This window comes from Argentina silus, assembly GCF_951799395.1.
Source record: "Argentina silus genome assembly, chromosome: 6".
NCBI lineage: Eukaryota > Metazoa > Chordata > Actinopteri > Argentiniformes > Argentinidae > Argentina > Argentina silus.
The window spans coordinates 12,787,859-12,811,452 of NC_139660.1; the positions used below are offsets into that span (position 1 = coordinate 12,787,859).

The 23,594-nt window shown below is 42.9% G+C and overlaps 2 protein-coding genes across 3 annotated transcripts in view; both read left to right on the forward strand.

Moving 5' to 3' along the window:
• rabgap1l (RAB GTPase activating protein 1-like) overlaps positions 1 to 23,594 on the forward strand; it is an 89,870-nt gene that overhangs the window by 26,417 nt on the left and 39,859 nt on the right. The window lies entirely within an intron of this gene.
• Positions 6,727 to 13,122, forward strand: gpr52 (G protein-coupled receptor 52). The gene has a single exon (XM_083672130.1). It carries the CDS (start codon positions 8,389 to 8,391, stop codon positions 9,508 to 9,510), a length of 1,122 nt encoding a protein of 373 aa, XP_083528256.1. The 5' UTR covers positions 6,727 to 8,388; the 3' UTR covers positions 9,511 to 13,122.

The window sequence follows — 23,594 nt, forward strand, 5'->3', positions numbered from 1 at the left end:
GTACAATTGATCCTCATTATCTTGTTATGGTATCAGAATAGTAGTATCTTGGTGAAACGTACTTTATTCATTATTTCATTTTTATTATTTTGCAAGTACAAAAATGAACTGCAATGTACAATATATGATAGGTATAACTTCTGTATAAATCTCCGGCTTCCAAAGGTGTAGCGTAGCCCTTTCTATTGTTAGCATCCTGACCTTAATGTGTGGTGTGTAAGTGCATTTGTGTGTAAGTGCAGTGTGTGAACCTCCCTGTCCACAAGTCTGTTCATCACGTGGGGAGATCAGGCAGAGACTAGGCTAACCTACTTGCCCCCAACCCTCGTCCTCCTGGCACTAAAATGTCATGACTAATGTACAGTACCCTGGGCTATAGTCTGGCCAATAGCTTACCCCTAACCTACAGTAAGCCACGGTCCAATTCACTCCAACTGAAACAGTGAAATACAATATGATACTGTGAAATACAACACAATATAACATTGGCAAAAAAAAAATCTGAAATACAACACAATGTGCAGATACAGCTGTCTGTTTGATGATATGGCCGATTGCTTGAGATGATGTGGAGGTTGACAGAACGAAGGCCCTCAGTTTTATGTATAATACAATACTCATTCCCAGAGGAGAAAAAGGCTTGAAATACAATGCGGTAATCAATGGCTAGGAAAGATGCTGAGGGAGAGAAAATGGCCCCATAAACAAAAGGTTGCTTGGATGAAAAAAAGGCAAAGACGTCAAATGAAAGAATGAAACAGAGAGGTAGCGGGCTTCTTCTTCACATGGATTTATGCACGGTTGTTGTCTTTCGCCAGGCGGTGTAAATTTTCCCCCTCCACGCTTCTTTAACCCAGAGCCTCTCTCTCCCTCTCTCCCTCTCCCTCTCCCGCCTCCCACGGAGATAGGAATAGCAGCAGTCCAGATGAGCTGCTAAATATACCTCACACAGCTAGCTTACGTAAATCAGGTTATGTGACACGGAGAACAGAGCTCACTCATTCATTTTAATTTGTTGAGTGGGCTCCCCCCGTCTTATTGAAATAATGATATCGATAGATGGGCTATTAATAACAGTGAAAAGCCGAGGGGTGGGGGTGTAGGGAGCGAGTGACGGGGCCGCGGGGGCCTGGTGATGTCAACGTTATTAATGGCTTTCTGTCTCAACTCGATGATGATTCTAATGCTGATTGAATCCTAAGTTATTGTGCCGTGGCTGGTTATGGGAATATTGATGTCGTCAATCAGAGCACATTTCACTCAGGCTTCTTGACTGTGACGTGCATTTTAATAATTACACCTGGCACTTGGACACAAGGCTGTGTTGTCATGCAAGGATGCCTTCGGTAGGGGAAGAGGGGCTGCTGTGTCCTCTCTGTCTTTTGGGTCATAGTCATTTGTCAAGGCTCAGGGTGGATTTGTGGTAATTTGTCTTGAGCTGATATAGATAGATAGCTACTTTATTGACCCCCGAGTGGAAATTAAGGCGTTACAGCAGCTCACATCACAAAAAACAACAGCAAAATAAAGTGACAATAGAATAATAGAATAAAATAGACATCTGGAAACATTATATACAGTAAGAACAGTCCAGTATGATTTAACATCCCCCAGCCTGACTATGATCACCCCGATCGAGCCAGTCGAGTTGTACAGTCTTATTGCGGCAGGCAGAAAAGATCTCCTATAGCGCTCCTTATTGCAACGTGGTTGTAGTAATCTGTTGCTAACGGAGCTTCTCTGCTCTGCCACAGTGTCATGTAGGGGATAGGAGGGATTGTCCATGATGACCAGGAGTTTGGTCCTCATCCTCCTATTGGCCACCTCCTCCACAGTGTCCAGGGTGGCACCGAGGACAGAACCAGCTTTCCTAATAAGCTTGTTCAGCCTCTTGGTGTCACCTTCCTTGATGCTGCCCCCCCAGCATACCACCGCGTACAGCACTGCGCTGGCCACCACTGACTGGTATAGTGCTGTTCCTAATGTGTGAGGCATGATATAGTCATTGTTATGGCTGTATCTAATCAAACGTGGTATACCACTGGCAGATGTATTAAAGTTATAAGACAGGATATCACACCTTTGCAACAATTCACATTTTATCTCATTTAATCAATAACAAAGTTGACTGTTAGAGGTTGTCCATCAACTGAATATCAGTTCAGTCAAACTCTTTCTCAGAACTGAGAAACCCTCTTACCTAATCTCACACACACACACCCACTGTGTGTCAGACATGAGATTAAGTGCTAACTTGCAAATATCTTGTTTCCCAGTCTGTGTGGCGCTTTTCCAGAGGGAAGCGTGAAACTGACATTTTCACAACCTTTTACTCACCCAGTGTGATCTGCCAAAGGTGTGCTGCTGTTGAATCATGGCTTTAAAAAGCACTGAAAGTTATTTTGAGCTATTGTTCATCTGAAGAACAATTCCACTGCATTGCTGCCAATTCACTCTGAGTTCTCTTCTGTCTGGATCAATCAGAACCAGTAAGGGAGGTTTGATGGCTCCTATTGGAGGTCTCAAACACTGGTGTAAGTGCAGACTGTATAGGCCTATATACTAAATTGAATGTCCTTGAATGAAGATTGATACAGTATGGACAATAAGAAGACCTTTCATCAGTCCTCTACATGTACATTTTGTATCTGTGTTTTATGGATGAAAACTAAATCCAAGTATAGGCATGGACTGATTGTATTAGTCAGCTAAAACATTCTTTTAAATGTCCTCAGAGGCTGTGGTACACTACTCTACTTTCAATTCTCACCTGGATTGGCTAATGCTGTCTCTCACCCGGGCCCGTAATGAACTCAATTTCAATCTTTATGAAGCATGTAATTAAATCTGAGATGGGGGATCTTTTTTTGCCTCTCTGAAGGTGCTTTACGTTTTTATGTACCGTCATATTTGGGCTACCCTCCAGCTTTGTGGTGGCATTTAGCAAGTGATGGTCTGCAATCAAAGGTAGCATCGGCAGTGGTGTCAGGATAGAATTAATAAGACTCCTACGCATTATAACCCACATACAATACAGTACAATGTACATAGGACGAGCTGCCATGGAAACCTGCTTGGATTTATTAAGTTGTTTCTGCTTGTAATACTGTCTATGCCAGGTCTGGTTGTAATACTCTCTATGCCAGGTCTGGTTGTAATACTCTCTATGCCAGGTCTGGTTGTAATACTCTCTATGCCAGGTCTGGTTGTAATACTCTCTATGCCAGGTCTGGTTGTAATACTCTCTCTGCCAGGTCTGGTTGTAATACTGTCTATGCCAGGTCTGGTTGTAATACTCTCTCTGCCAGGTCTGGTTGTAATACTGTCTATGCCAGGTCTGGTTGTAATACTGTCTATGCCAGGTCTGGTTGTAATACTCTCTATGCCAGGTCTGGTTGTAATACTCTCTCTGCCAGGTCTGCTTGTAATACTGTCTATGCCAGGTCTGGTTGTAATACTCTCTATGCCAGGTCTGGTTGTAATACTCTCTCTGCCAGGTCTGGTTGTAATACTGTCTATGCCAGGTCTGGTTGTAATACTCTCTCTGCCAGGTCTGGTTGTAATACTCTCTATGCCAGGTCTGGTTGTAATACTCTCTCTGCCAGGTCTGGTTGTAATACTCTCTATGCCAGGTCTGGTTGTAATACTCTCTATGCCAGGTCTGGTTGTAATACTCTCTCTGCCAGGTCTGGTTGTAATACTCTCTCTGCCAGGTCTGGTTGTAATACTCTCCATGCCAGGTCTGGTTGTAATACTCTCTATGCCAGGTCTGGTTGTAATACTCTCTCTGCCAGGTCTGGTTGTCGTCTCTCGGTTTTCTGGTTTAGGTCCTTATGTCATACTCCAGGATATACCAGCTTTTGCTATGCAGTTAAGACATTGTTCATGTCATACATTGTGGCAAGCTGTATTTGACAAGAATAAAATAATAATGCAATTTAGAGCAGGCTAATAGGCATGCAAGTGGCTAGGTAAACAAATCCAAATCAGGGGTTGCCAAGCTTTCCAGGTCCATAGTCGTTTTAAGGTATTTATAAGATACAGTACGATACAACTGGATTTCGGGTGCATTCATGTATTTTGATTTGCTGTGCTTAAAGCAATAGTGCAATTTTATTTTTTAACTTCAACATGATCTCACACGTACATCTTGGTTGAATTGACCACAGCCCAGGTATGTGCAAAAATAAAGTGCACTAATATCCTTTAATACGCTATTAAAATACATATTTACGGTTAGTTAGCTACCGCTTGTATTTATTTTAGCTAGCAATCGTAGTGCTAGACATCGGTCTCCAGAAATGATGAGTGTCTGCATATATTCTATAATTCCTCTATTCTATTAAATTCTGAGCTGCCATCCTTTTATGCATGAGAAGTGTCCTTGGGCTCTGAGTGTCTGTCACTCACTATATACCCCCTCCCTACACTCCCGCTACAGTGTCCCTAGGCCAGCTGTATTGCTGAACCACACGTCCACACGTCCACTCCCCCACCCCCCTCCTCCCCCCTCCCCCACCCCCCTCCTCCCTCACAATGCACTCCTGTTCACAGCCCCCCAAGCCCTACACAGACCTTAATGCAACTCAACGTCATTTACTCAACTCAACTCCCATTCACACAGCCCAGTGGCCTCCATTAACAGTACACACCATGCTCTCTCTTCCCCCAGAATAATCAATATCTGGAGAAACTAAAATAAATTTGATTTGTGATTTTAGAGCATGTTAAGTTTGGCCATTTGACACCAAATAAAGTGAGAGGAAAAACAAGATGTAGCATTTATAAAGTTTTCATCATATCATTCATCCGGGATTATGGGATGGATTTTTATGTGTGTCCATTTGCAGCCCCTCTGAGCTGATATGCTTGCTCTTCTTAAGGTGTGTGTGTGTGTGTGTGTGTGTGTGTTTCATGTGGCTGCAGAACCAGTGCTGTGCTTGATGCTTCTGACAAAGAAATTACATTTAGATTACAGTGAAACACCGCAAAGCCAACTCCTCTGGTCATGTGTGAAGTTCCCATCACCTCTCTCTCCCTCTCTCCCTCCCTCCCTTCCTCAACACAGACTGATGGGTAAGAGCCCAAGGGCACAACTAGGAATGCAATGAGCTTCCCCTCACACACTGTAATGTATACAGTAACTTGATACAAACGGTTTACAGATTATACAGCGCTTCTCAAACAGAAGAGCTCATGCAAGAATTGGTCAATATGTTGTTAGACCTTTGAATAAATTAGGCTATAATTACTCTATTACCTACTGTAGTAATTATACCCCATTTTCAAAGCATGCACTATATTTGCTGATATACTGTATATGGTACCCTATATTAACTATATCACTGTAACCTAATTAACCTTCCATCTATACAACCAGTTTTTGTAATTTAAATCCCCCTTTCTTCCAAAGTCTATTGTGAATCATCAGGATAGGTTGGCCTTGGCTCTATTTTGTGTACCAGTGCTACAACAGGTTTGGTTTGGCAATGCATTGATAGTGATACTTGTATCGAGTCCCCGACAATGATCTCAGCCCTGTTCACCCCAGGGGCAGTCTCTGGGTGTCAGTGTTAGTGCAAGCTACAGTGCACTACAGTAGCCCTGCCCTTATTTACCCAACCGTGACAAAGAGCCAGGACAGCGGCTGCCTGCTTGTCCCAACACACAGCCATAGTGGCTGGGATCAAAAGCCTCGGGGGTGGGGTGGGGGACAGGGAAAGGGGATTACTACCTTCTTTTTGCTGCCCTCCTTGTTCCCTTTATTTTTTCCCTCAAATAAATTATTAACATAGCCATCTGGACGGTTTTTTTACCAGCACTCCAAGAGGTAAAGAACAGCAGGTTGTCGACTTCCCATTCAGTGTGTCCTTCTCATCTCTCTGTCTCCTGTTCTTTTGTGCACTACTAGGAAAATATAGGGTACAGTGTTCTAAAACCGGTGGAAATATGCTTTAACATTTAGTGGACATTGTGTGTCCTAGAGGCTTGCAATGGTTTAGTTAAGCCTCACTCGGTGATGGTATACTACAGACCTTCTACTTCAAAAACTGCCCTCCTGCCTCCCCAATTTGCTACTGCTTGTTAGACTTTGTCGCCTGTCAGCGAGGGATGGTCCCAACTAACTGAAATGCCTGGCAACTGTAACTATGGGGCAGTCATAGCTGGGCTTGGTCATTGGTCAGTGCAACTGACTGGGGGCAAAGAGAGTGAGCGAGAGAGAAAGAGAAAAGGGGGAAGGGGGGTGGGAAATGGGGGAGGGGGCTTAGCCTAGTAATTTCGGGAATAGGAAACATGTCTAAATTTAGCTCTCAGAAAAAGAAATGGAGAGAATGAGGAGGAACACATTAGGAGAGAGACAGAATAATGTGGCTGAGAACCTCAGGTGCAGCCAAAATGGGAGGGGAAAGAGAGAGAGCAACAGCGAGACAGAGAAAGAAAGAGGGAGGGTTTATAGGAGGGAGGGAGAGAGAGTGTGCCGGCGAGAGAGAGAGAGGGGGGGGGGGACTGTAACCCAGTCACAGCATCTCCTTCTCACTGCACCAGCGGTGAGGGACAGCTCATCTACTTGCCTCTCTTTCAAAGGTTTTCATCTATTTTTTCGGTATAAGTGCTACTAGCCGAAGCTTCTGCTATTGGACTGCTTTTGGTGGATGAACTGCGTTTGTCTCTTTTTATTCAGAGTCCAGTTTATTTATTTGGAGTAAGCTCAGGTGGACTGGATGAATGGAATTAAAAGGAGACGCTTACAGAGGACAGTACTGAACCTAGGACTTAAACTGGGACTCTCTTTCTCTGCACTGGTGGAGTGCTTTCCCTTTTGTTGTGCCTGGGTTTTTGTTTCGAGGAGCAGACGTATTGAGTGAGAAAACAAGAATCAAAGGATAGACGGCCGTGCCTCCCCAAAACAAAAAATGCATCTGAATGGACCCGGGCTTGTATAAGTAATAATATCATCTGAATGGACCCGGGCTGTATAAGTAATAATATCAATAGTGGAAACAAGCACTCCAGAGGCGAGGCTGATGTAAACAACTTTCACCCTTGGCTGTCAAAAGAATGTCACTGGAAAAAAACGGAACCACAAACAAGTTTATGGGATAAACAAGCAGAATGCAGATATATCCTCACACCCATGGTAGCCAGATATGCTGAGAGGAGCACTGAGACACTCCGTTGTCCTCTCACAGCTCCAGTGTCCATTAACCTGCTTATGTTGAAGAGATAAAAATCCTCTGCTCAACTTGCTTTGCCTGTCTCACAACCTGAACGAGGAAAGTTCCTGAAGTAATTGGATTGGAACTACCAGAGAAGAAGCCCTCTTTGTGGCTACACACACACACACACACACACACACCACAGGATCTGGACATTTTGATGCGCTTCGCTTCGCCCCTCACGCTCACTGTGGTGCGCTGTAAACACAATTCCCCCAGCACTCGGTGGAACGAGAGCTGTGACATTAACTCCCGCGGAGATCCCTGTGTTTTTCTAGCGTGTGTCTGTGTTTTGATTTGGACAATAGCAGGGCATACATGGGGTCCAGACACTGACCGGGGACCACTCTGTACTCCAAAATAGGATGCATACTACGAGAACTAACTGATACTGATGGCACTTTGTAAAGGGACTCGATATTGGAGGTATGATACAAACACAGAGACTAATATGGATGTCATTTTCTTTGCATGGCTGGTATTTTCTGAGTAGATTCTGAAGCAGCTCTTTTTTTGCTTCAGCACAATAAGCTATTTTTAAATCCAATAAAAATGACACAGTGATGGTAAATTCCCCTCTACAATTTACTTATATCTATAGACTTAATATAGAGTCACATGCTGCCTGGCTTATTTAATCTGCAGTAGGATCTGCAGGGGAAGCAGAGTGTCTGCCTCATGCTTCTCCCCCACGCGCTGGCTGCCCTACGTCTCTTCAGCTTTTTGCCCTTGTGAGGACAGCTCCTGCCCTCAGCCCCCAGTGGCAGCCCTCATTAGAATCAGGAGATGTGGCCACGGACTGGCAGAGAGAGCAGTGGGAAGCCCTGCCACTGGTATAGATGCCTTGAGTAGCATTAGCCTTTTTTTGTTTTCTGTCTGACTGTTACCTCTATACCTCCTCTAAGCATGACTGATTGGAAAAGGAGAGCCGAGTCGGCAGTAGTCCTTTCCTGCAGGCTGTATTGATTTTCCTCAGTCCTTGTTCATTTGATCGAGACCCAGCTATGTGAGAGTGAGTGTGAGAGAGAGCGAGAGAGAGAGAGCTAGAGAGACAGGATTGAGCTCCGTTTGCTGAGGGAGGCTACAGACAGCAGACAGGTCTCCAGTTACAGGCCATCTGCATCACATGTGGGCAGCACAAACCTGACCCACCTGGACCGTGCCCAGAACAATGAACCAGTCAGGACTGACGACAGCCCTGGTGCCTACTGCCAACAGCAGCCTCCCCTCTGGCGTGGCCGTCAACCACTCCTGCCCCCTGGGGTGGGGCCAGAATGAGGGCTTGGAGGCCTGTGTTTTGGAGACGGCCGTCATAGTGCTGCTGACAGTGCTCATCATCGCAGGGAACTTGACCGTGATCTTTGTGTTCCACTGCGCCCCCCTGTTGCACCACTACACCACCAGCTACTTCATCCAGACCATGGCCTATGCTGACCTGCTGGTGGGCCTCAGCTGCTTGGTGCCCACGCTGTCCCTACTGCACTACCCAGCTGGCGTCCAGGAGCCCATCACCTGCCAGGTATTCAGCTACGTCATCTCCGTGCTCAAGAGCGTCTCCATGGCCTGCCTGGCCTGCATCAGTGTGGACCGCTACCTGGCTATCACCAAGCCCCTGTCCTACAACCAGCTTGTGACGCCGTGCCGGCTGCGTGGCTGCATCGCCCTCATCTGGGTCTACTCTAGCCTTGTGTTCCTGCCCTCCTTCTTTGGCTGGGGCAAGCCGGGCTACCATGGGGACATCTTTGAGTGGTGCGCCCACTCCTGGCCCACCTCTGCCCTGTTTACAGGTTTCGTGGTGTGCCTGCTGTATGCACCCGCCGCGCTGGTGGTCTGCTTCACCTACTTTCACATCTTCCGCATCTGCCAGCAGCACAACCGGGAGATCAGTGAGCGGCGGGCACGCTTCCCCAGCCAGGAGATGGAGGCCGGGGAGGGAGGCGGAGGTGGTAGTGGCAGCGGGCATCACGGGGGGCATGGGCCTGACCGGCGCTATGCGATGGTACTGTTCCGCATCACCAGCGTCTTCTACATGCTTTGGCTACCCTACATCATCTATTTCCTGCTGGAGAGCTCCCATGTGCTGGATAGCCCTGCCTTGTCCTTCGTCACCACCTGGCTAGCCATCAGCAACAGCTTCTGCAACTGCGTTATCTACAGCCTGTCCAACAGTGTGTTCCGCCTGGGCATGCGCAGGCTCTCGCAGACAATATGCTCCTTTAGCCACTGCGCAGCTGACGACAGGGACTTCGGAGAGCCCAAACCCAGGAAGAGGGCAAACTCTTGCTCCATTTGAAGGGAGGGGACTTTTGAGGATATGGTAGGAGAAGTAAAGAATTAAAAGATTGAATCTCTACAAAGCTGCTGAGCATCAAATTGACAGGGCTGTCCCAAGGACTAAGGATTCCCCAATCTGATGGTTTATTTAAAAGAATACCAATGACATTGCCAAAATCATGATTCACAGGCAAACACTAGATTTGCCTGTAGCGGCGTGAGAGGAATGTTCCAAGAAGGTTTTGTTTCTGAACAAGAAGAGTAACGGGAGATTGGCACTATATTTTGGCTTGCAGCCTACTGTATGTACGTCTCTTGCAGCCTACTGTATGTACGTCTCTTAGGACATTGTTTTATCATGGTTATCTCAGGCTTTGACGTTTACATTTTGTTTGTCTCTTGTCAGGTAAGCAGTAGAAAAAAGACAAAGCGGTAGCACTTTACAATAAGGGTACATGAATTGAAATGGTACAGTAGTAGTTAACAATAGTTAGTAGTTACTACAATGGTGGTAGTAGTAGTTAATAATGAACAGAGAGATTGACATTTATATGTGTGTGTTCATAGAGAGAGAGAGAGACATTTAAATGCATCTGTTCATCATTAACTTAAGTTAACTACTACCTTTTAGTTAATGTTGATTCATGTACCATTGTGGTAGTGTTACTTACAGAGCTATAGGTCCTTGAAATGGAGAAACATTTTCCCCAAACATTTAATGTGACCTTAAGCATCTCTGATTTCATGGTTTTGTGAATAAGAATATATTGAGTTGGACTATCAATATTGGCCTGTTAGCATAGGCCTGTATTATTTGTAGGATGGTTAAATTAGCATAGGCAACATCAACATGTAATCATCATTGGGTTATCTGGGCGCAAATGGTTGACTATACATTCACTGTATACTGTATATATACACGACATGAACAATGGTGGCACCCATTACATTGATCTTAGATAACAACAAATGGTCTGTGGCTTTCATATTTAACATAATTTTGAAGAGTTTGTCAAAGGTTTTGTTAGCAGACACAACATTGAGCATGCAAAGACTTTCGGTCAGCCCTAAACAGAAAAGGAGGGCACTCAAACTGAAGAGTTACACAAACTGCACAAAAAAACACTGCTGGTTAAAGTAGTCTTGTTAGATATTTCTCTATTTTGACGTGAACTTTTTGAAACTTTGAAACATTTTTTTCAATGCCTCCTCAGATGACTGTTTAGGTGGGCAGATTATGGGTGTATGATTCTGTCCACAAGTGAATATTCCTTAATTTCTTCTTTATGGCTGCTCATCGGAGTTTAGACGTTTTACATCTACTCCATTCTACTTAAGGACCAGCGTCATACATACTGTATGTCTCTGTCCCATCAGTTTATCCATGCTAATTGCAGACTGTTCCCCTTTTGGGGCTTTATTGTACACATTGCAAATGGCATGTGCAGTAAATGCACCATAAATACTGCCTTTGGTTATGTATTTTGCTTTTCAAGACAGCACCGGTGTAGTCATTCCTAACTGTTCTCTTGTACATTCCTAGAACCACCTATTACTATAGTTAATGTCAAAAGAATTCATAGACGCGCACAATTTCCAACATTGAGTTCTTGTGAGATCCCTTTCGTGTAGGCTATTTGTAAATAGACCTTTATGACTGTAGTGTATCTTTGACCGTGTGAGAAATAAGCAACACAGCAAACCCAACCTTCTATATCGTGACTGTTGTTCAACTTAATGCTGCTTAACAGTAACCTGTGTTAGTCATTCCCCACTTTGCATTACAGATTGTTCTGTATATGTGCCTAGAGATGTATATTTTAAAGAAAGATATCACAAAGTTTTACATCATTTTCATTCTATACAGTAACATGGACACACTGCACTTTTTCATAATTACTGTCTGGCTGCATGGCATTGTATTGGACCGTATTTTGTGACATGACCCTTCCTTTGGCTCAACCTAAGACACATTTGCATTTGCTGATGCAGTTCCATTGAAATTAGTCTTTAGTGAGCTAATGATTGGGGTCTGAAGGATTGCTCTTTATGGCAAGTTCAAAAAGTGCATAATCAATTTGAAGGTGATCTTCATCATGCTGTAGGTTTTCTGAATTATGCCATAAAATCTGTAAACCTTTTCCACTGGGTTGGTTGATGTCTATAAGATGAAAACAAAGAAGGGGCCAATTATTGATGTACTTCAAAGTACCTTGTGTCTAATCTGATTTACTGAAACAAGTAGGAAAAAGCAGATACAGTAGACAATGAAACATCATTTTGAGACACTCTTTATTATATTATTTTTCCTTTATTTTATGTTTTATTTGTTTTACATTGTCTGAGTAGTGGAAACAGAGGAGTACAGTTGATGACTTAAAATAAAAGATCTGCCATCCAACCCTGCCATTTTAAGACTTAGTTAAATAGTCACACAAGTGACTACAGTATATTATCCTGACTATCTCTGTGGGTAATTCTACAGAGAAAATCACTATTTTGTGCATGTATGCACTATAGCACTAACTTCTCACTCTCAATCAAGAGAAGGCTACAGTGCAGATTGTTATGATACATGGTAATTCAGCATTGTTGATAAGCAAAATTCCATCAAGATATTGCTTAAGTCTTGTCCTTGTGGTTTCATGGGGGACAGTTGGTCACACTTGGAATATTGGCATTGCAATCGTGAGTGTGTTACCTAAATAGTTTATTTTCAGCTAAGAGTTGGCTAAATTGATTTGTTCATTCTTTTTATATGGTTCATTTCTTTGCAGGTTGTTATGTGAACTGTATACATGTTGTTTTTATACTCAAGCACCACTGAGTATTCATTTTTTGACTTATGTATGATAATGACCAAACTTGTTTCCTCTGAAGAGATGGAAGTACAAACATGTAAAAAAATCAAGTGCATTGGTTAGGGTTTTTCATCTTTTAAAGATTAGATTGACACAGTATAAAGTCTATTTATTTATTTTATTATTTCCAAATGGATACGCTACTTGTTAAATAGGAGTATGTATGGTATGTGTATCTGTTTTTACCCTGCTGTACAGCATATCTGTTTGAAAAAAATCTTATGACGAAATCTCGACCAGTGATGGCACATATATTTGTGTTAATTCAACTAGGCTGCTGTGACTATGAAGTATGATGTTTTTGATTAGGAGACAAATCGGTTAATTACACAGTATCTATTTTTTTATTTCTGAGATTTTGTCAAAGGCTATGGTTTTGCTGTTGCTGCCAATCCAATTAAAAAGAAATGGAAATTAAAATGCAGCACTGTTGCCTTTGTGAGCACTGCCATGATATAAAGAAGTAACATGTTGCTATGTCTGAGATGGAGTGTGCAGTTGTTTTACTCGGTGGTATAAAGCAGACAATGATAGAATGGCAATGTGCTCACTCAGTGACACAAACAAAGTGAGCTAAACAAAGTGAATCCACTAGCAAGTGTGACTTCAACATTTCACATTATACAACTTGCGATTCATAAATAAATCATGTGCACACTTCTCATGATACGAATGATCAATTACACATATACCTTGATGTTATGTAATGCGTGATGAGGATCTATTCCTTAAAAATAAGTAGATTTTCTGATAAAAAAAACTGTGTTGTTTCTCTCTTTCAATTGACTCATTGATTGACCAAGACACTGTCTATCCCAACAGTAGCTGTAATATAAAGTGCAGCTGGTTAGCACGGTTAGCTTTAGCTCAGCATTCAACTGACCATTAGTCTTCAATATTGCTACACACACAGCAGGGCATTATCATTGCAGCTGGATCTCCAAAGGTTACTGCGCTGGCCTCGGAGGAGGAATAAGATCTGTGCCATTAGAGACGGAAAAATAATGTGATCTTTCTCCCCTACATCTAATGAGCACATCAAATGTTTGTCTGATCATGCAGCTCTTTGGACTTTTGTGGGGTCATGAATAAAGTATGTGTGCTGATGCCCTTCACTTAGCTACAGACCTTAGTGGTTTAATTATTGCCTTACTGTATGTGGGAATTGTAATTATGGTTTTAAATTATCTTTATATATGAATCTGACTCTCTTGCAGATATGCACAGTATGTACTGAGTAAATCGAGTATCATCCACTTGCCTGTACCATATAATTACCTTTCTCATTCAAGATTTGAGAGGGCTGAAGGGGGTGGGCTGTTGTGAGATCGCCGTTACTGGCTATGCAGCTACCATGCCCTTTCCTGACATTGGAGCTAATGCATGCCGTGTCGCAGACTCTCCCAGCCATCGAGAGGTGCTCATTATTTGGCAGACATTATCCCGACAACGCCACTGCGAGCTGCCGGGTCTTGTTTCACTGAGAGAAAGCTGAGGCCGGGTGAAATTGCCTGGTGAAATCCATACCTTCACCAGCCATGTTCACACTATTATTCCCCCCCCAGCTGAGAATGTTTTAATTAACCAGGCAATGAACCAATTCAGTTAATTTAGGGAAATGGTTAAACACCTTGATTGTGGGGCTTCTTTCAAATCCCTCCTTTATCAGACTATTGTTGAGAGCTGTTATTGGCAGACATTTTAATGGGCTCTTCACAAGTTTGTTCTCAGTGTTGTATTCAGACAATTTCATGGTAACAGAATGACCCTGGGGCTACATTTGTCACTTTCAAACGTATGCCAAACAAAAACCCTTTATAGCAAAGTTTCACAAACGATATAACTCTTTGCACAAGGACTACTTCTAACAATTCCAACTAAAAATGTATTTAAAGAAAAATACTTTAAAGTTCTCTAACGGAATGACCCTAAAATCTCCCAGGGTTTTTTATGTAACCACATTTCCCCAAAACCCTGTTAAATATCTGCTCCAAATTAAGATTCAAATATGTATGCAGAAGGAGTGGGGTGTTGGCTATCATATGATACCTTGAGTTTGAAAATATCTCTTTTGGTTGTTGAGCTGCAGTAAGTGCAGTGGAAACAACATTTACATTTACAGAATGTTTCTTCATTATACAACAAAAGTCTACACTTTTGCCACCAAAAAACTGAATTAGAAATTTGAAGAATTGAAAATGAAATACAAGTACGCCTGTGCAGGTGCAAGTGCAGAAACACACAGAGACACCCAATCTGCTCCTAGTTTGCCTCAGAATTGGCCTGCAAAAATGATATGTTCTTTATTGTCTGCAAACGGTGTCGGAAGTATCCGAAAAATCTGTCTTAGGGACACCACACCAGTGCGCTTTTTAATGATGAAGACAAATCTCTTGCTGCTCTTTTTGTAGAAGTGTGCAACATGCATGTCATCATTCTCAATGGAAGTTACTTGTGATACATATTTGTGTGATTTGCTGGCTTTGCTTTCCCAAACGTACGCAACAACAATGAAGTCTCCATTTATTGGAGCATGAAATGAGGATTATGATGCAGTGCTTGGTGAGGATGTTAATGCAGTGGTTTGTAACTACTATTGTATGATTTCCGACTGTTTTTCGGCTGTCCCTGTGGAAGAACACTTTTGGAACCCTTTTGGGTTCCAATAGCTTTCTACATGGAACCAAAAATGATTACTTAAAGGGTTTTCCCACAGGACAGCCAAAGAAGAAGTTTTAATCACTTATTAATTCATAAACTAAACCATTATCGGTCAAGACACAAGTATTTGGTAGGTCTACCTATACTTCTTGCTTTTATTAACTTGAATTATCCTTGCTCCTCATGAGGCAGAGACATTTGAAAATATCTTGTACTTATTTGGGTTTTTAGTATCAGAATGACCCGGACACTGGCCAATGATTCTTGCTTACAGAAGCCAAACCATTTCCTCAGAACTAAATATAAGTGTTGATATTACTTCACCGGGGTCTATACTGGAACATTAATGAGGTTTGATGTTTTTTTAAACACCTTTAAGGACTTGTTCTGGTAGAAGCTTTTCCGTATGTTTGACCAGAAGTCAAAGTTTCTGCTTATCCCGATTACTATGGTGGAAGATGGTTGAGAAATGTATTTCTGACTTGACAGCGTCCCAACAATATAGACTCACCTCATTTGATATGCTCTGATGAATTTCAAATTTTGGATCTTCATGGATCCTTTTACATGGAACTGCCCATTTGTTATTGATGGCTCTCACCCTGTGTCTCTGTCTATCTCTCTCTCTCCTGACAGCCATCCTATATTCATTCCTCTAAAATGGCAGTGTCTTGTGTTTCCAGCTTTGTAGGTTGCTTGATGGCTTTCAGAAGTTTGTCATGCTCCCTCCCCTGGCTATTGTCAAGGCGATGCTCAGTGGGTGGCTGTTGCTTAGCTGCTGATGCAGCCTTCACACTCCAATAAAGAGGGGAATAAAATAAATAAATACACATCTAAAATTAGCAAGGTGCTGACCTGCCGGTTTGAACCGAGGATAGACTGTGAGTGAAAGTTGCACTCTAGTTATTATTAGGGTTGGGTATTTTTAGACCTCTGTATTTGGCACAGAAACCTCAGGCCTCTCTCTTTCCCACCATTTCTCCACACATAGGAGATCATGTTGTCAATGTTTTTCACAACATTGATTTTTCTTGGAAGTCAAGGCTGATTAGCTAGTTTTCGGCAGTCTCTTTGACGCACACAGATCCCCATCCATCTATCCCCTTAGCATACCCAACTGTCTCCTGACAGGCTTCTTTCTACAGTAGTGCGTGTGTAATAACTGTTTTGTAATATATTTGTCATATACATTGTCATACAGTATATGAGGTGTTCCCCTTCAAACGCTATTTTGTTCTTTGTATCATCCTCCCCTTCTTCTTGTGCGTGTGGTTCGACATTTGTTGTTCTTGCCAGCCTTTCATCCATATGCATGAAGCCAACCAAGAGGAGCTTACAGTCCAGGCTGCTGAATATTTATGCCCAAATCCTCTCCATGCCGACTGTATTATGAATTCCCTTTAATATTAATCGCTGCAGCTGCACCACTGTCGAAGAGTGTCTCTTCTCCCCATCACACGAACCCAACTTCTCTGCTAGCTAGGTGAAACACCTGCCCCTATCTCAGAGCCTACCAGGCGAGGCAAGGCAAGGCGGAATGCCCTAATCAAAGATGAACAACTGTCAGAAACAATGGGGCCCTGTGATGCCTACCAAACAGTTTTTAATGGGTATTCTGCATAAATGAGTAGACACACACACACACACACACCTCCATGCATTTTATATGGCACAGCTCAGCCTTTCAAAAGCTCTAGTGTATTTAACTAACACATTGCCTATGCTGTCTAACAGGTGCTTGCCACGTCATGGCAGGGTGAAGTCTTGTTATGTGATGATGGAGCAGCAGAGTAGTGTGACTTATGAAGGGTCCAGCCACTAAAAAGAAGAGGATTTTGTTCTGTGAATCAAAAGGCTGGAGTGGCTGTCCTTTTACCAGACCTTTATGGTTTATTCAGATTGACTATACTGTACTTATGTTGAGGTAAAGGCTAATTGTTTTCTTCCAACCTATCAATTTATCATTTTCACCATCTCCACCTTCACCATCCAATTCACACACCTTAACATTAGCTAGAATGTCGGTGAAGGATTGTTTTTTTTGTGTGTGTGTGTGTGAGCTCCCAAGCACGGCTGACAATGGCAGATGAATGGCCCGCGGTTTGTTGACGCTAACGCGCACCGACAGCTGCCCACTCGCTGCTATTAGGCTGGTCGCATGCCCACTTCGCCAGCTAACGCCATCTGGAAGCCTGCACATGTTACATCAGAGAGATAGGGGAATGGCAAGGAGGGGGTGGGGGGTGGTAGTGATGGTGATGGTGACATGAAAGCCAACCAGCTCTAAGTACAAGCGGGTATAGTGGTGTGGAAGTACTGTAAATGTGTTTTTGCACAGCGATATCACTGTTGGTGTCTTAATGACTGAGGATAAAAGAGCATATGATAACGCACTGGAAAGAATAGAGAGTGAATATATGAAAAGAAGTGCTTGACGCTCAGTAGGGTTTTCTTTTACCATTGGCTTCTTTGCTGAGTGGGACATATACAGTGCCTTTGGAAAGTATTCAGACCCCTTCACTTTTTCCACATTTTGTTGTGTTATAGACTCAGATGGATGGATTAAATTAAAAGAATTTGCCATCAATCCACACACAATACCCCAGAATGACAAAGTGAAAACAATTTTTTTTAAATAAATTTAGTACATTTATTAAAATTGAAATACAGAAATACCTCATGTACATAAGTATTCAGACCCTTTGCTATGACACTCTTAATGACACTGCAAAAATGTCATCAACAAATCACTCTAAGTTGAATTGAGTCCATCTTAATGCAAGGATAATAGTTCATGTAATTTTGGAATTAATATCTTTGTTTTTATAGGGTCTCTGATTTGCATGGGAATCAATTACACACTGTATAGATTAGGAAACTCAAGAAAATAAACAAGTAAATGGGCTTATGAAGTGCATTCAATATTGTACTAAATGTGTACATTTGCCTAAAGCACAGGGAATGTGATGGATATCGCAAATTGTTTCTTTTGTCTCAATTATATCATGTTTTTTTTTATTATATATATTTTTTATTTATCCTTGTTGTCTTATGCAATGCAGACTCAAAAAGCACTCACGAAAACCAACCCCCCAGCGCATTACAACTTTTATGGCTCGTTGGTGAATTCCTTTATGAAAACCCATTTTGGCCAATGTTATTGTAGCGAACGGCAGGGCTCAAACTCGAGACCTGCTTGCCAACCAGTGGCCCTAGCTACTGGCCCAAGAGAGTTAACTAAGATAAGGAGAGGTGGGCAATGTTATAGATATAGCTGTAATGCCCATCTCTTCTGTAAATGAGGGGGGATTTGAAATGGCTTTTTGGTGATATTTTCTAGCTCACTGAAGATTCTTCAATGTTTGTCTCTTGTTTGTCTTTTTGACCCTTGTAAATTGTGAGTGTGTGTGTGCACTATGTATATATCGCCCCACTGCCAGTGTGGATGCCAGCCTCTCGCAGGACTGGACCCAGCTGCCAGGCTCCTGTGGCCTGCCTGACTCTGGCACACACACACCCCCGCCATGCCCTCAGCAGGGAAGGTGCCAACCACAGAGACACAAAGAGAGAGAGAAATGGAGAGAGGGATGGAGGAGTATACAGAGATGGAGACAAAGATGAAGAAAGGTAGAGATAGAATGACCAGTATGGAAGGTAACAAAAGATGAGATGGAGAAAGGACAGATAAAAAAGACAATAGGAATTTGGAGAAACATAGATTGGTAGAAATAGAGATGGTGAGAGACAAAGGGACAGAGTTCAGAGAGACTCAGGGACATATAGTTGTAGAGAGGCCTTCAGCGCATTGTTGGCATTCATGTCTCTCTCTGTGTTTCTATGGTCATGATTAGTGTATATGTTATGCATAATGATGGTGATTGATTGAGATGGTTGGTTGACTGAATCAATTATTGTTTTTTTAGTCTGTCTGTGACATACATTGTGAAAATAATCTTGTATCTCTCTCTCCCTCCCCCTCTCCCCCTGTCCCTCATATTCTGTCCTCCCTGTCCTATCTCTCGAACACACCCAGCCAAACCCCAGGTGGTCTGACACTGGCAGACTCTGTGTAGCCTGGTCCCCAAGCCTCTCTAAAAGCACTTAACAGAATGAAATACCATAAGACAGTGGAATAGCCCCCCCCCAGCCCCAGCTCGCCTATTACTGGCCCTCCGTCCCAGGGCAGTGTTTCACATGCTAATATGAGTAGCACACAGTATTATGGTGTTGATTAGTGTTCCCCCCAAACCATTATCAGTATGGTTAGTGCCACCACTGTACACTGTGAATAGGGAATGTCCTCCCTGGGTGTGTTGTTGGAGAGATTGGATAAAGTAGCATATCCCTTATATCCCCAAGCTGCTCTCGCTGCTGTGGCACACAGCACACTGCTCAAGTGTTTGTGTTTACACAAACATACACAAACACATACACACACAAGCGTGTGTGTGTGTGTATGCGTGTGTTAACACAAACATACCCTGTTTAGCAACCCAGAGACTTGAGCAGTCTGCTGTGTTCGACTGCAGCGAGAGCAGCTTGGGGATATAAGGTATATCCTACTGTACCTCAGCCAATCTCTCAAACAAAGCCTTCATACACACACATGCACACACACTCACATCTAGCCTGTCCAGGCCCATACACGAGAACAAACAGATAAACAAATTAGCGGTGAGTATGTGCTCCATCACAACACCCCATAACAAGAGTAGATCACAGCTGCTTACAGTAGGACATCAATATCTCGACATACTGTAGCAGACAAGGTGGGGGAAATGAAAAGAATAATAATCTGTAATAAACTAGAAGACAACCACAGTTTGGAGTGAGCTTTTCTAACCTCAGTAATTGTATGTTGGATTGTTGATTGTTTTGAAATGTTTTTGTTTGAATATGGACGCGTTTTTTGAGTTTCCTTGGGGATCATAAGGATGCCACATACACTGTAATACTTATGTGGCAGAGTCACAGAGTTATACTTTTAAATTCTTAAAAAAAAACAGTTGTACAATCTATTGAATCAAAATGTAATTGAGCCCAACCCTGTTTGTTTTGGGCTCAATGGGCCAGGTCAGACATAAAGGAGGTTCATTGACCAGAAGCTAAAAGGGGTGAAGGGTATTGTTCTCTCATTGTTTTTTTTTTCTTTGTGTTGTTATTGATAACCTTCTCTTCTGTTTGTGTGTGTCTCTGTCTGGAATGGTTAGAAGGGAGGAGGTGGAGAAGGGCCTCGAAAAGAGGGAGGTAGAGAGAGAGGCATATTTATTAGGAAGGAATGGAGAGAGGAAGAGAAAGCATTTCTATACTTCTATGGTACAGACTATAATGAGATACTGTATATGATGTCAGAAGGTTAGAAGTGTGGTCTAGGAATGGTATTAAAACTTCAAGGTTTTGTTTTACCAAAACATTCTTTTGAGGTCTCCAAGGACAACCTAAAAATGTCATTTGTTGTTTTGATTCTGTCTTGGTTTCATTGCCAAGTCACTGTTTTGATGTGGGCTGTCAAGGACATCTACAGAAACCTTGGTTTGAGTCAGAGAAAGAAAATGTCTCTCTTTGAAATTGTCATGGTAACTGAGAGGTTCTTCAACACCTGTGATGAATCATTTAGTAAATCAAAAAGTCTCTGTCATGTATGTGCGACTGTGTGTTTGTGTATTTTCCCATCTCCACCGGCGCTTTTTCCTATTTGCTGCCCCACATTGTTATCCCCTTGGATCCGTGTCATCTGAGTCCCTCCCCATTGTTTTCTGTGAAAAGCCCAGCCAACGGGATCATGTATCTCAGGGCCCAAAATAGAGCCTGCAATGGAATAACCAACTAATGTCATTAGGAACTGAACAAGCAGGTTATGAAGACCCATAGTACTAGGGAGGCAGGGAGAGAGAGAGGGAAAGAGAGAAAAGGAATATTCACTCCCCTCTCCAAGGAGTTGAAGCGTCATTTAATCAGCCAACAAGTGGCCGCTTTTGAGGAGTGTTAACAGCCTCCCCAGGGGTGGGTGCGCGTGCGTGCGTGCGTGCATGTGAGTTCCTCCAGAATTAAGTGGTCAGTAACTATAGAACATTCACTGCTGTGCTGATGCTGCAGCCTTGACTCCACAGTTGCGAAGATTGTGTGTGTGTGTGTGTTTGTTTGTTTCTGTATATGTCTGTGCTTACGTGTTTCGTTGTTTAGAGGTGGGCATTTGAGCAAAGGCATATTGATGCATGTTTAAAGTAAGGGATGTTTGGCAGACCACACTCACATTGACTTCTGCTCACATGTAACTCAGATATGCCTGTGCATGTATTGTTTGCGTGCCCTAACCCCTCATGTGGTCATACCTCCATGTGTGCACAATTCACATGCTTGCCAGTTGCTGCTCATGTCAGTGTGAACAGCGTGGTATGCTTTGGTCACATCTGGGGGGGCCAGGCGATGAGCAAAAGTGATAGGCCAGAGATGAATAGAGCCAGTGTTTTTCAGGAACTCATTTCCCAGCTAATGACAACCAGCAGAGAAATGAGGTCACCGAGGAAGGGAGAGAAAGCACCAGAGCATGATCTTCACTTTATCTCAACAATTACACCAAAGACTGGGTGTCATCCCACTGCATCAGGCTACGAAAAACCAGTTTACCTTGAGCTAGGTTGTGGCCGCTGATTACTTTTTGTAGATTGCGTTTCAAGTGCTGGTTTGCCATTGAATATTGTGCTGGTCAGTTTGAATCATGGTACACAATGTGTTGGCTGTTCTTGGGTTTGTAAGGCTGCTGTTCTAGGTCTAGGTGTTTCACTTTGTTTTATCACTTGAAACACTGGCTCAACATTTCCCATTAAAACCAGTTATAGAGAAGGGGGTAAAATGTGCTTGTATATATGCATACTTACAGTATTGTACAGTGTGTGTGTCTAGGGGAGAATTGACGTGTTTCATGATTCTTTCTTGAGTGTTTCCCTACCACAGCCCAAGACTTCACTGAAGTAGTGTAGCTATGGCAACCCGGAGCTGCACTCTGGAAGGGAAGAGGTTTCTGAGAGTTTATTTGAAGTTTAAAAATAGGGTGCAATTAAAATTGATATTTGTGCCGCTCAAAAATAGCGACTTTGTTATTCATTCATGTATACATTTATTTTGAGCATATAGCCCTTCGGGTACATTGGCTGCACAGCAAAAATAGAACCCTTCTCTCAACTCAAAGAACAACGGCCTAACCATCCCAATACTACTCTGTTAGTTTATGCCATAACAACTTGATCAGTGGTCGCACCTGTATTTCTGTATTCAATATTATGATCCAGCAGTGTTATAATTTCTGCACAGTTCAATAAATGTGCAGAGGTTTCAATGGATTGTTTTGTAACAGTAGAACATTAAGTAAGCAATTTACAGGATACTGTACATGGGGACTATTGTTCTTACTTATGAATAGTGGATGGTTATGTAATGTCAAATAGAACTCTTTTGATGGTCTGACTTGATAGAAAGTGCCACAATTCCAACATAATAAACCTTGAGTGAGAGTGTGAGTGTGCATGTACTGGAGCATGTGAGAACAAGGTTGGCTGCAACAGACAGGTCAGAGAGGTGAACCGAGACTGACAACGCATGCTCTCTCTCTCTCTCTCTCTCTCACATACTCACACTCCCACACACACACACACACACATGCAACCTCACATCTTTATCCCCAGCACACCAGAAGTGATGTCTACCTTGTCAATTACCCTTCCCCCAGAGTTTGTTCTCCAGCAGGGCAAAAGCTCAACCCGAGTCCTGATGAAAAATGGACACAACCTCCAATGTCCTCCAGTAAAAACACAAATATAGAAATGTCAGGTGCCAGGGGATACACTTTATCCAGTGCCCGCTATCAACAGGGGACTACACTCCAACCCTGTTCCAACAACCTACTCACACACCTCTCTGAAGTGCACTCAACTTGGAACAAGCCTACGGTCCACAACAAATTAGAATGCATCACCACTCAGGCCATTAAAACCACAATGACAACATGGCGACAGATGAGTTTGCAATCTGTCAAAAAGACCAGCTGTTGTACCCCCTAAGGGACCTCCCCAAAAATGATTTGCCACGACAAAGGACAAAGGTCTGGGAGGGACTTGATTTTTAATTAACGACTCACCGCCTCAGGATGGGAAATGAGCAGTGGTTTGGGATCCAGGTGTGTAAAAAGAGATATTATGTATTGGGGTCTGGTTTGTTATGTCTGGGCTCACTTTTAGTCATAACATATTTTTAGTCAATGACCAGACTGCCAAACAGGGGGAGATGCACTCCCGTCTCAGTGTTCTTAAAGGGCGTATCACAGCATTCCACTTTAGAATGCTCTGTAGCGTTTCCTGCCATGGAGATCAGGTTCACGGCGGCTGTGTGTGTGCGGTCTGTTGATGCGTTGTGTGTTCTCCCCACGACACACTTAATAACGGGCCGCCAGTATGATCACACACAGCGCATGCATGCATAATGCATGAACAAGATTAATCTGTCTCTACTCTGGCAAGGCTTAAAAGGCACCCCACCTCTCTCTCCCCTCCCCTCCCCACCCTCCCTCCCTCCCTCCCTCCTTCTC

Excerpts from the sequence above, each read along its gene's own strand:
- gpr52 (XM_083672130.1), top strand. The coding sequence starts at position 8,389 with ATGAACCAGTCAGGACTGACGACAGCCCTGGTGCCTACTGCCAACAGC.